Consider the following 14,782-nt stretch of genomic DNA (forward strand, 5'->3'; position numbering starts at 1 on the left):
TACATGATTTTCTAAGTCTCTTTGGTGGCGCGCAGGGACCAATATGGATTGCATATAAAATGCTCCACAAAGTGTCGTCAACGTCCTATTCAGTATTTGGCTACCGTGTCATAACAGTCTTTCCGTACCTTGAATCGTGAGTACAGAATTTGTTGTTATTATTAGTTCTTTATAATAGTCCTTATGTACAGTATGAAATAAGTGTAAGGCTTCATTAAAGAGGAATAATTTACTAATAAGCTTTTTGTCCTAATCATAATAATTAAATGTTTAAGCTAAAATTTATGTTGTGTAAACAATTTTAAATAGTAATTTCGAAATGGAAATAAAATATAGATTTGCTTTTTTGAAAAATGAAAATTTTGTTGATATACTTTTTAAATACCTGTCACAGATTAATAGAAAACTATTTATTTTATAACATTTAAAAAAGGGATATAGCAAACGATAATATTAACAATTAAATAATCTTTCGTTCTTATCGAACAAGTTTTAAATTACTCCTTAAATAAAACGTATATCTAAAAAAAGGATTATTTACTTTTAGTAAAATAATATATATTTATATATTATAATATAAAAATTGAATAATTTATTTTAATGAATTTTAAATAGAAAAAGTTAAGTACAGCCGAGCGTGGTGTAGTTGAGGTATTTTTTTAAATTAGTATTTATTAATAACCGACAGTGATTACAATAACTGTCGTAATACGCTTCTGTGTGAATTAAAAAAAAATTTTAAAAAGTTGATCATATTTACTAGAAATAACAAGTTTTTTGGCTTAAGAGATCAATTACTTTTAGAAGACAAGGTGCTAAACATTTTTCCATTTCCACGTTTCATCCTAAAACACATTGTATTATCTCTAATTTAATGTATATTTAAAGAAGTCATATTTTTCGTTGCATTATCTAAAATTGAGAAACGTAAATAAAAATGTTGATATGATTTTTAAACCCCCACAGAACCTTGGTTAATGATTGGAATTAAAAAAAATATATAACGTCGGTTAGACAATATATATAATTATGTTTTACTATATACGGGTACATATAATTTTTTTTTACTACACGTATCATCTAAATCGGTCTAGTTGGAGGGTAATAATTGTTTATAGTACATAAAAAAAAAGCACAGTAAAACCAATAGCTTCTCAACTAAACTAAAAACAATTATTACGTATTTGAAAGAGATATATGTATTAATGTTGACATTAAAAAAACTACGTATTATTTAAACGAGTCGTAAAATAAAAAATTTACTGATAAATAAATTTTACACAATTATCATTATAGCTGTGTACAAGGAGAATACGTAACTAAAAGAATACATTTTTATTTCAATTTTATATTGGTCAATTAAACTGTATTCTTGTTTGATTAGCTAAATTTTTTATATATATTTTCTTGAATACTAGTTATAGTAATATTTGTACTGTAATACCATTGAACAGTATTAAGAATACTCAGTATAATTTTACTTGAGCATAGACAGACCATTGCTTAATTACTTGGGGGAATATGATGCTGTAATATTACATGATGAAGATACAATTTATTTATCATTTGGAGGAGATGATGAAAAAAATTCTTATGTATACCCCGAGGCCCAGATAAGCCGCAGAAAATATCTATCCATTATATAATATTCAGCCCTTTTGATCTTTACTCTTAAAATTTATAACAGATGCCACTGGTACATAACAAATAATGCACTTCATATTGACTTAAAAATACCTATTGTTAACAAATTGGCCAAAGCATTGAAATACTTCACACAAAACTATGTATCTACTCAAAACCTCTTATCATCTCTATGTTTTACCGCTCGTTTTCTCATATTAATTCTTGTAGATTAAAAATAAATATACAGGGTGAAACAGATCTAACTGACAATTCTTATAACTTTTGATACAATTAATATTTTGTTGTATTTTTTGTTTTAATAACTTATGCATTTTTAGACTACGTTAGAATCATTTTTTATCACTTGTTTGTAATAATAAAATAAACAAACACAAATACAAGCTGTTCAAATCTGTATATATTAAATTCAGATATTCTCTTACTAAAGATTTTTCTCAATCATGTTGTTCATGTCCTTCTTATTTACTCATATGTTTTGATCATTGTTTTTTTTTATTATCAGATTTTAGTATTCTTATTAATAATAAAAATAATTTACTTCTCCTCTAAAACGGAACCTTAATTACGCCTTTGTTTAATTTTTGCCAGTAAATAATTCAATATAATGGCATATTTAAGATTTTACAATAGGCGAATACTTTACACCAAAATAATATTACTTGACGTTTGACCCTTTTAGCGACTTTTTGATAAGTCACAAATTCAGTACAAGTAATAAATAATAGTAAAAGTTAAAAAAATTGAATTTAAATAAATAGATATATACCAGAATGAATTGTTTTTATGTGTATGATTTTACAGTTAATTTGTTGTATACTATTTCAACTCTTGCTAAGCCGTTTTTAATCAACAATATGTTGAACCATCAAAATTTCTATGTTGTTGAAAATTTTTAACTAAGAGTTAATTTAGATATTGGTATAATTATTTTAAATTTCAATTTTAAACTTAAAGTAATGATAGTATATAATTTTTCACGATCTGTATAATAATTGATATATTTTTAAACAAGAAATAACTTCGTATATCTACGTGTCCCTTAGGCTATCCGATTAGTTATTATAAAAGTAAACGCAGCTTTGTTTTTTTTTTCAACTACCCTGGACTTGCCGAGGGAAAAATATGAACTCAAGGGGATCATCTTTACTGCATGATTTTACATAGATACGTAGTGAAGCGATGATTAGTTAAAAAGCTATAAATATACCCAAATTATTTAATTGGACAAAAATATATGCACTAAAGGATATAGAGTGATAAAGGGTTAACATTATTATTCTATAGTAACCTAGTAATGAAATATATATTTGTTGAAAAATAAGAAAGAAAAACAAAAATTTTGTAAAATTAAATTGCAAACATTAAAAAAATAACTGAAATAAAATATGAATAATCGAAATATAATGCTGGAATTGTTGAACACCAATACTTTTTTTAAATCAAAATAAGAAAATTTTTAAATTATAAGAACTAAAAAAGTATTTAGTTTATGTTGATTGGTATCAATTATTAATTAGTGTCTTGTTTCAAAAAATGATCAACAATAAATGATTATTTTATTATTAGTTTATATTAAAAATGCATGAATTTTTAGAAATTTTAAGTTTTAGCGGAGGCGGATTAAAAGGACTTTTTTTCTATATGAAATTAAATTTGCCATCAGCATAAATAACTTTATAAAAAATTAAAAATAATAATAAACCCACAACCGAACATTTTGTTAATCCTCATTTTTATTACTACTTAAGGCTACAAGCCAAGGCTCTGTTGTCTGCATAACGATTCAGTCTATCACTTGTAATAAGTCATAAAACAACGTATGAAAAGTCTATAGTCTAATAAAAATCTGCTAAATTCTTTATTTTTTTATCTTAAAACAAGATTTTTAATTGAAATATTTTAAATAAGTTTCAGATTTCTTTTAACAGATAAATTTTTGATTTTATATTTTTTATAATCTAATATTTACAATTTACGATGTATACTTGATGTATCATTTTTTATACGCTACAATGATACATTAAATTAATTGAAAAAAAATCAAATTTTTTTATCTTTTTATTATTAGAAATGGGCGTTATAATTACAGCACGAAAAATAGCTGGAAATATAAGTATGACTCTTGTAATCAAAGTTTGTGAAAATTATACAAAATTAAAAAACCAATATTCTTAAAGTTTAGTTTAAATTATTATGTATAAATTTAATTATTTTTAATGTTTTTCTAATTAAAAAAATATATACTCCATAATCCTGCGAATGTGTATATTTCATAAAGAACGATCTTTAAAATTCTATACCTATGCTCTTTTGTTTATTTATTTAAAGTTTTATTTATAAACTAGATAAATTAATGATTCCAAGATCGGGAAAATTGTAAAAGATGAGCTCTTCATAAAAAAATGGAAGGGGTTTATCAGGAAAACGCAATATATATTAATAAAGAGCTCCGTCTCATGGAACATTCCTATCATTTATGCTTTGCAACTACAATAAGAAATATTTCTAAGTCATTAAATATAATAAGAGTAAGTTTTGCCGTTCTCCTACATTGAAATAATAACTATAATTAGTAAAAATATACTAAATACAAAATTTTTTTTAAAATAAGTTTAATGTAACTAACAGATTTAAGTTATAAAAAAAAATGAACTAAATTTAGAAATAAAAACTATTTTTAATAGTAGACAAAATCATTGAGGACACTAATAATAGATTGAATCTCGATGAATATTCAATTATTATTGTCATTAAATATTAACAATTGTGAAGTTTAATCAAGGAGAGGGTTAGGTGTGAATTCCATGTCTGCTTATATTTATAATATCCATACATAAATAGAGAAATAAAATCTAAATTTTATATTTATTTACTTAGATAAATGCCTCTAAAAAATCTCAAACTATTCATTAAGAATCTATTTATAACCAATAATATAAATTAATTTATATAAGATTCAAATTGGCGTAAAGTGCGGGTAATACGGCCTAACTAAGCTTTTATTAAACCTTATTATTCGCGTATACTTTACTTAAAAATTATAAAAATACAATTATTTAGGACGTTCTTGAAGATATTTTTATTATTGTATAAAACATTAATTTTTTGATTAAATAAATCCTTATTTTAATTTCATATTATATTAAAATATGAAATTATAATAAATATTTAAATATATTTATATTATATTATTATAAAAAACTAAATAGGTTTTGCTTATAAGTTATGAACAAGATAATGATGATCAGTGCTGTTTTGGGCGTGTACACGAGTATACAGCGTATACAATTAACAATTTTTTTAACTAATGTATACTTTATAAAAATAATACTTATATACTATTTATATTAAGGTATACCCTAACATAAAAAAACATAAACACAATTGGTGTTTTTTATCAAAATATTTATAATAATCCAAAGGTTTATTAGTCTAATCGACTAGGTCGAATATAAAAATAGTTATTACAACGATTATTTTTTTATGTAAACAATAATTTACTGTTGGATGCGTTGAACTTTTCTCATTAAGTACAAATTCTGAAATGTTGAGTTTCTTCACTTGAACAATCAAACGAATGTGAAACGTGTATAGGAAACCCCTTTTATCTAATCTAGAGATGACGCCATGAATACACAATTTTAGGTTTTCAGTGTAAACTTATTATTATAAGAGAAGAAACAGAAATTTTGAATTTTGTATGATACATTTTATTAGATGTAGATAAGTAAAATTTATTTTTAAGATTTGACAGAATTATTATAAAATTTTAAATATTAAAAATAGCTTTATGAAATTTAGTTTCCTAAATTTAATTTTATTAGTAACATGGAATATGGTCAGTTATACAAATATAAATACTTGTTAACTAAAAGTGCTAATAACAGCTTACACTTATTTTCTAGTTTCATTCAGATGATTTTGGAATTATAAAATTGTAACTATTATCAAATAAAATTATACTCATCTATACTAAAAAATAGTTATTATTTGTTTTATTATTTCTAAAAAGTTTTGTTTCTTATTCGTAATGTCATAAATAATTTTCCATTTTTATAGATTATTTTAAAATTGAGTCGTTCAATATTGAAATGTCAAATAATAGTATGAAGATTTAGTAGTTCCTACTAGAAATTGAAGATATAGAGAAAAAATGTGTCCCTAATAATTGTTAATTGACATATGTAAGCATTTCATTTTGCTTCGATGTTAGTTAAAGCTATAAGCGTCATAATTTTAAAAAATTTCCTTCAATCTCCGAAATAAAGGGAAATGTTTCAAAAAATTTTAATTGTTTTAAAACAAACAATTTTCATATTTTTAGTTAACACTTTAAATAGTTATAACTTTTTGATAGCTATATGGATGAGATTTTGAACTGAACTGTGAGATTTGTATTAATAATAATACAAACGACATACATTTTTTGAAAATTAAGCACGTCAAATTTTTTTCTTTCTAAATTTTGATAATGTTTCAAGAAGTTTGACTTCTTTAAACCTGCATTAAAATAAACAATAATACAATGTACTTTAAAATGAAAAAAGAAAAACTATTCGAAATCTCGATATCTAGGAGTTATTAGACTCCAAATAAAGTAAAAAAAACATACAATTTTCGACAAAAATAACCGAATTTGAAATATTTTGTACGGCAATAGAATAACGATATTATTCTAACTTTAATAAAATGTTAAATTATTAAGTGCATTACATTGTTAAAAAAAGCAAAACGTTCAGCAACTTTTTTTATTTTTTTTTAAATTATTATCAAAATATTTTACGACAGTGATTTATGTCTTTGTTAGATATCAACCAATAAGAATCTAAAAAAATGTCTAACTCTACTGCGCTATACTTAACTTTTATATTTATTTAAAATTTATAACTATTATGGTTACTCTGATTAATGACCTCACAAATTAGGTTTTGGAAAACATTTTTTGGGTAAAAATTACTATTAAATTACGCCACAACAAATTGTTTTTATAAATTTAATCGAATTAAATGAAATTTGAGAAGGCCTTATTTTTATATTTATTTTCTAATATCAGTCAACTTTTGATAGATTATCTTTTATATATATATATAAAAAAAAAAATGAACAACATAATAGAAAAATAATTTTTCTATTTTAATATTACGATACTAATATTTAAAGTATTTGAATATTACTAATGTTACACGTATAAAACGAATAACAAAATTAAAAAAAAAGATTACTTATGCCAATTTTCATTTTAGTAAATAGTACTTCAACAAATAAAAATGTAATATTTTGACATTTTGAATAATTTTTTCAATTAAGTTTTGTATTTAATTTGTAAATTAGTATACATAATATTTTACAACATAGTTGAAAAGCTAAAAATTTAATTTTAACTTATAGTTGTAAATAATAATAATTAAATAGTTGTTTTTTACTACTAATAATAATTTTACACGGTGAATTGAATTCAATTTGCTTTTACGCTAAAAGACTACGGAAAATAATTTTACTCGTTTTTCTAACACCTGATGACATATCATCAAGTTGAATTTCCATATAAATATGTAATTTGTATTGTGTCAAATTTTGACTTTCTTATCAAATATTTTACAACGAAGAGCGATTAAGTATAACTTTAAATTTAATTATATGTATCATGCCATTCATGATAAAATATGACGGAACAAACAGTACATAAATGCAATTAATTAATTTTTTTTTAAATAATATACTTATTATTTATTTTACTCAAATAAACATTACACACAAGAGCGTAACTAAATGGTATATAAGTATACGATAAAATGAATAGAACTAACAAATTTATGTATAAATTATACATAAAAATATTGAAATCATCGTATAAACTTTTCAGTAAAATAATTATGATCAACTATGAATTTCTCGACAAATATGGATTATTGTCAAGTTTTTAGTAAAATCCTCATATCATAATACTATTGTGTTTGCATTTTATGTAGTACAATAAACATTTAAATGTACAAATACCTAAGCTATTATATTTAACTGGTCATTGTTTGTAGACGCATTAAAGTATTATACATGATATAATAAGTTTACTAAAATGATTATTCTTATTAATTATAATTTAGAAACATAAAAATATTATTGTAATACCTACAAAATACAATACAATAAAGGCAAATAATATCGTTCTTAAGCTGCTCCATCAAGGGCAATTTAAGAATTTATTTATGAAAATGCATCGATAGTGGCATGACATTATATTATGATTCTTCTGCAGTATTCAATCTAATAATTGGGTTTTCAGTAACTTCTATGTTTCTCTATCACTAGCCTTCCTCTTCAACTCTTGATATGAATAAATTATGATTAAAAAGAATAAATTTTGTATTAAAGACTTCTCAGTTGATAAAATAATCTAATCTTTAAGTTTATGTTGAAATATAGGATACCGAATGATGAAAACTAACACATGAGAACAAAAATAAATACATTTTTTTTTAAATAGCCAATTTTGTCAGTTTTTACAAAAATTTTTATTAGTCGATAATAATTTTAGGATAAGTATTTATTGAATTACACACATTTTAATAAATAGAGTATGTAGAGTGGGTAGGCGTACTTGTTTAGTACTTATCTTAAAGTTATCATTAATCCAATTTTATGTAAAAAAAGGACTAAAAAAGACCTTTTAAATTTTTGAAAAAAAAAAAATTTTATATTTTTTTTTTTACTAGTAAATTACTAATAAAAATTATTTATTAATAAATAAAAAAATATGTACATATAACGTAATCTAAGCAGGCAATAATTATTATAAAAGATTTCAATGAAATGATAATCGGAACAAAAGTTATTGGATTTGCCATATCTTGTGACCCATCTTGTGTGCATATATATATTTATATAAAATCACAGACATGGTTAATTAGTTTTTATTATTATTTCAAACAGTTAAGAGTTAATTTATGTTAGAACCGTTTAATTACCAAAACTAGACATAAAAAAATGAATTATATTTTTCAAATATAGCTATGTAACTAAATAATAACTAATAAAAATTTATATTCATTTGTAGTGTAAAATTGAAAATAATATAATAATGAACGGCCAAACAATAGTAACTATATGTATTTCGGCTTGGATGGTTTTGAACATACTGCCAGGCGCAATTAATGCAGATGATCATTTTTTTCAAACAGGCGGTAGATTTGGAAAGAGACACGATATACAAACATCAGGTAATTAAAAGCTAATGGATTACTATTAGCTACTGAATATTGATATTAATATTATCAATATTGATCTGTTTCAGTACTAATTTAATCAAAAACTGGAATCAACTCATTATAAATGACCTATTAAAATTAAATACATCTGTATTACTATGAGTAATCAATTTATCAAATTTTATTTTAATATCCAGCCTGAACCTTTTAGAAAAATTTTCTGAATTAAATTGTATAGGAATATTACAAATTAATTTTTATTATATTTATATTTATATTACACGGGGTAAAATGAAACAGTTCGATTTTTTAATTTTCAGTGCATTAAAAATTTTTAACATTTTATCATAATAGAATTTATTAATAGTGACAAAAATATTACAATAAAATATTAATTCTTCTTTTTTCTCGCATTATTCCCAACTACTTAAAGTCAGCTACCATTATCCTAACCTTCCACATGACATGATCTCCCACATCATCTATGCTCACATCAGCCGTCCTCATATCACATTCAATAACATCCCTTCATCTCTTTTTTGGTATTTATCTACCTTTTCTACCTTCAACATTCATTTCTATATTTCATTTCGATATTAAAATAATAATTACACAGGAAATATTAACAAATTAATTAATTAAGCCAATAAACAATCAATAAATAATTATTTTGTATTATTTTCCATAATTTATAAAATACAATGTTTAATGTTTTATAACTTGTTTTCCATTTGGAGCAAAATAGGGCATGCTGCTTGGAGCATTGTGGGCCAGTCCTGTTTTTTGTCACACAGTTATCTTATAATTATTAATTATTTAAATTATTATTGTCAATTTTATAATTTAATGAAATTAATTAATAATTACTTTTAACAGATTAATTTTAAATTGGTCATCATGTTGAGTGTCACAATAAGTTGATCGTTTTATGTGTAACATAATGCTTCAGGTTTTTAAATACGCTATTTTCATAAGGTTGATAAGTGTATATTTATAGTTTTATGGGTAAGGTGGGGTGAGTTGATGAAGTGGGCCAAGTTATGACCCTTAGGGTTTATTTGGATCTCTTATAGAATGTATTGACTTTATAAAATTGAAATTTTGTAGGAATACTACTTAATATATTGAGATCAATTGGTAAAAAGCTCATTCAATAATAATTATTATTTGAAGAGTTATTACTTATTAGAAAATAAAGTTAGATTTATTATCTTACTTCAAGCATAGGACAAGATATTTTTTAAAGGAGTAAGTTGATATATCTTAACTAACTTTAGCTAATGCATAAAAATGTATTTTATATGTAATTTCCAACGAGGGAGTTATCTCCTGTCTCCTTGAGAAATTTTGAATGTATTAACAGTTTTTAAATAAGTCTGCCAATGTTAAAATATTTAAAAGGGAAAAATTAAAAGAAGGTCCTGATGACCTCTTAAGATATGCTCCTGGATAATTATTAGGTATATTTTTTCAGGAACTGAAGAAATTCAACTAATTATAAACAAAATATTATACAAATAGAAATATATAAATAAAAAAAGCATTTTTTTAAATTTTATAGATTTATTTCAACACTCTATTTGATGAAATACTTTTATTTCAACGTAGGTGTACGAGAAACGATTTAAAAATTACATTTAAAAAAAATTTCTAAAATTATCACCTAGCGCTTATACTTACTAACTCCTTTATTTATTTAAACTGAAAAATTTACAAACATTTTCATTACATTTTCCATTACAGAAATACATTATACATTGCATACTTCCTAAGTCATTTGAAACTAAATGGGCGGTAACGTTACACATGCTACAGGTGTCTTTACACAACAAATTCTCAATGTAATACGACCGTCTAAAGTACCTAATGTCTATGGTCGAATAACCAAACATAATTAATGTCCTTTAAATCTAAACAACAGAATATTCTAAGTAGTGTGCACTGCAGATATTTTTCGATAAAATTGTTTTTACACAGACTATATAATTGATTACAATCGATTATTTAAAAGTACATAATTATTATTATAATTACCGTTAAAAAAAAAATATATCAAACGATTTTTTTTTGTTCATTAAAAGTAAATTTATAAGATTAATCAGTTGATAATATTATTAAAATAAAATTAATATAATTTATATGATAGATTAAAATGACAATTTTTTTATCCTAAAAAATTATAGTCTTCTTCTGCTGGCATTTATTACTCTTAGAGAGTTTTTGCCGCCATCTCAAAAAAAAATTATAGTAATTATTTTAATTAGAACTTGTCTATACTTTTTCGTATGAATTTTACATTAATTTCTATCATGAATACGAGATTGTATATTTTAAAATTAAGCAGATTGACAGTTTATTTCACATATATTTATGCTGGGTTGCATATAACTTTAACAGAGTGTTATCCCGTTTTATTAGTATGGGGTACAAATCCGTTAAAGTTTTATGCAACTCTAGTATCGTATCGTACTGTTAAGTCAGCGATTTATATGAACATCATATTGCATTAAATATATTTTAGTAAACCATAATATTCTAACTAGAAAATTAAATTTATCATTTCAATTAATACCAAAGTATAAATTGAAAAAATTCAATCATATGCATAAGTTAATAAATTTGTCATATTATTGATTATATAAAGTTTATCGAAAATATTTTTAAGTAATAAATTTAAAATAATCCAATTCCACAACTAAAATCAATGCTGATATACCTATACATATTGTATAAACTTAAGAAGCTGAATTGTACCGAATTATAAAACTCATTAGAAAAAGTTACAAAATATTTGAACTGAAATGTTAGATGGAATTCAGTACAAATATTGATTTTTTTTATTTTTAGCAAAATAATAACAAATTTAGATTTAGATTCAATTTAATATGATTTTTATTACAGACATTAAATTAAAACAAAATGTTTAATCTAAGTGAACAATAGATTTTTAATTGAATATAAGAAATAAATAGTGAAGTTTTTAATAAAAAAAACTTGTTTTTAAGCTACTTTTTTTATTACGTATTTAGTTATATATATTATAAATCACGTTAATGTGACTGATAATAACATAGAGTATTAACGGGTTATGAATTTTTAAGGTGAAAAATTCACTGAATTTTTACGATCGCAAGTAATGGAAAATGTACCTCCAAGAATAGAACGAGGATTTTACATCTCTAGATATGGAAAACGAAATAGTAACTCAATTTCAGGTAAAAAGTGTGTATTAATATCATAACAATATTACAATTTAGTTTTAAAATTAAACGGTCTACGTAGCCCAGTCGGTAATAAGTTGTGCCGCAAATATTAGTTACCGAGGGTTCGATTCCGTTGCACTGGACTATATAGATTTTCCTATCCTGTCTGGCACAAGTAATATCTTTTAGAAAAGGACGTTAAACATGAAAAAAAATCAATCTCAGAGTATTTAGAGTAATAATACTCATTAATGGTTAAGGAATCTCCTCCTTTGGGGAGGCCACTATGGGCTTAATAGGCTTAAAAATGCGAAAAAAATTATTATTTTATAACACTATTCTTAATGTTGATTTGCAAGCCACTTAAGTCGACTATAAATTAGCATATCGCTTTCAATAGATTTAATTGAAGCGATCTGTCATGATAAATATTGTAATTTTGTTTATTTCTTAATATGAAGCTATTATTTACCGTCATAGTTGATCAGATTGTAAATTATAATAAAAAGAATATATAAAAAAATTAAAAAAATAAATTTAAATAATAAAACAAAATTTATTGTGTTTTTTGTAAATAAACATGCTAACAATTTCACATCCATGTTTAAATTTTGCATAATCTGTACTTCTACTATAATTTTATGATAGTATCATGTTAAAATAAATAAAATTCTAATAAAAATAAATAATAAATATAGTATAATTATTTGTTATTAAAGGAACAGAATATTTATCAATATGTCTGCCTTCATTTGGAATATCATGCGACTTAGTAGAATCAACAAATTTACTTCATTGTAAAAGGTAAAATTTTAATAACTTTGTTAATATTGTAAACAAGTTGCTATATAACAAAATTATTAGTACTTTTACAACTAAAAACTTAAATGATTATGTTTTTTTAGAATTCATCCAATGGAATGTTCCAATATAAACTCTGGTGAAGACAAAATTTTAATGAAGTATGATAATGAACAGTCTTAAAAACTACTAGAAAAACTATTTTTGTTATCTTCATAGACTACACTAAATATTCATCAGATTATGAATTAGGTACTCTATGTACTTTTAAATTTAAGTAATCATGTATCTAAAACTTGTAACATTTTTAAATATCAAAATAAAATAGGTTTGTTTTGTTTATTCACTATATTTGAAGCAATTTAATATTTCACCAATGGCAATACTTTCAAGGCTGCATTTAGGAATTCTGACTTTACCTTATTACTTAGCTCATCAAAAAAAATGTTTTCTAAGTTTTTTTAACTTGAATGAGCAAAAAAATAACACTAATTTATATTGCTTCATATTTTAATTGAATTTGAGATAATCATAGGAATCCCCTATATGCAGACCTGAGTACTTTCAATTTAGTATTTCAATGTAGACACATTGAAATTCCTAAGTAAAAATAATACTATAAAAAAACACCAATATATTCTTTATTTGGGACACTTTATAAATGATGAGATTAATATATCATTATTAATTATTATAATATTGATAAATAGCATTTTATGATTAAATTAATAAGTTATAAACATACAATAATTGCCAATGATAATAGAATGTACAATCAAATATTAGTACCATAAATTTTTTTATCCTTAACAAGTCAAATTTTACTATGTTTTACTAGAAATACTCCAAACTTATGAATGAAATGTTTTAAATATAATATTATTTAATTTCAATAAATAGTTTCTTGAAAATATTAATTATTGGATTTCAAGGTTTTCACTTTATTTATGATTTCATGGCAAATTTTTTTATATCTGCTTAAGATCTTGTCTTTATTTTAAACACTACGTTAATAATTTAATAAAAGAATGTGATTAAACGTTTGAATTTTTTTTTATTATTATGTATTATTATTATGGTATATTTAACATTGAAAGGTAAATTTTTACAGAATAACAATATATAGAATATTAATAGAAATTTTAGAACAGTAAAAATTATAGTGTTCAAATATTGACTGTTTGCAGACTAATTAGCGTTGGCAACATTTTACAAAAATTATTTGATTTGATATATTTGTAGGTTACTTTTATGTTTTTAGGAAAAAAACGGTTGATATAAAGTTTGCCTACCCTAATTAGCCTGCAAACCATTAATATGTAATAAGAAATTTCTAATTTTTTTTTAATTCTTTAGTAAACTCATAATTAAAACATTGATGGTAAAACACAGCTAATTTAAAGGAATGTGGTCATTATGCAATCTTAATCTTAAATATTTCTATTGATATTACTTAAAATAATTAGAAAATACAAAAACAAGCATTTTATTTAAAAAATATATTTATTATTACGTTACTTTAAATTTATCCTAAACATAAATATTGAGTTTTTTTAAATTTTGGGCCTCATATCACTTAATAACATCAAAAACTGGATTTGTTAAACCATAGTTAAGGAAATTTAAATTTTATTATATTTACCACCAAGTAACAATAAAAAAAAAATTGTCATTTAGTAACTTTTATGGATCAATACTAAAAATAAATTTTAAGACTACAAACATTTTTATAATGAAAATAATGTAAGAAAAAATAGTCATTCACAGTTCCTAGAAGTGGAATAAAATTTTACAAGATAATTGTAACCCATTTAGATTAAAAATATTTAAAAATAAATTTAATTAATTAATTTTGATAATATTTACTCATTTTAAATCTGTATTGAGATATTATTGAAAACTTATAGTAAATGATAGTTATAACCAATT

At 22.9% G+C, this 14,782-nt stretch overlaps 1 protein-coding gene across 1 annotated transcript; it reads left to right on the top strand.

Moving 5' to 3' along the window:
* LOC126898990 (uncharacterized) lies at nucleotides 1-13,204 on the top strand. Its single transcript, XM_050673441.1, has 5 exons — nucleotides 1-136; nucleotides 8,699-8,861; nucleotides 11,951-12,064; nucleotides 12,772-12,856; nucleotides 12,958-13,204. The coding sequence occupies exons 2-5, from the start codon at nucleotides 8,723-8,725 to the stop codon at nucleotides 13,034-13,036; spliced, it is 417 nt and encodes a 138-aa protein (XP_050529398.1). The 5' UTR covers nucleotides 1-136; nucleotides 8,699-8,722; the 3' UTR covers nucleotides 13,037-13,204.
* Nucleotides 13,205-14,782: the final 1,578 nt, after the last annotated feature.

The sequence above is a fragment of the Daktulosphaira vitifoliae genome, unplaced genomic scaffold (assembly GCF_025091365.1).
Source record: "Daktulosphaira vitifoliae isolate Bord-2020 unplaced genomic scaffold, ASM2509136v1 Scaffold_2, whole genome shotgun sequence".
In the NCBI taxonomy this organism is placed as follows: Eukaryota; Metazoa; Arthropoda; class Insecta; order Hemiptera; family Phylloxeridae; genus Daktulosphaira; species Daktulosphaira vitifoliae.

What these genes read in the sequence shown, in the direction of transcription:
- LOC126898990 (XM_050673441.1), top strand. Translation starts at nt 8,723, where the DNA reads ATGAACGGCCAAACAATAGTAACTATATGTATTTCGGCTTGGATGGTT. An exon ending in ACACGATATACAAACATCAG is followed by an intron (nt 8,862 to 11,950) that starts GTAATTAAAAGC and finishes TGAATTTTTAAG; the next exon opens with GTGAAAAATTCACTGAATTT. An exon ending in AATTTACTTCATTGTAAAAG is followed by an intron (nt 12,857 to 12,957) that starts GTAAAATTTTAA and finishes ATGTTTTTTTAG; the next exon opens with AATTCATCCAATGGAATGTT.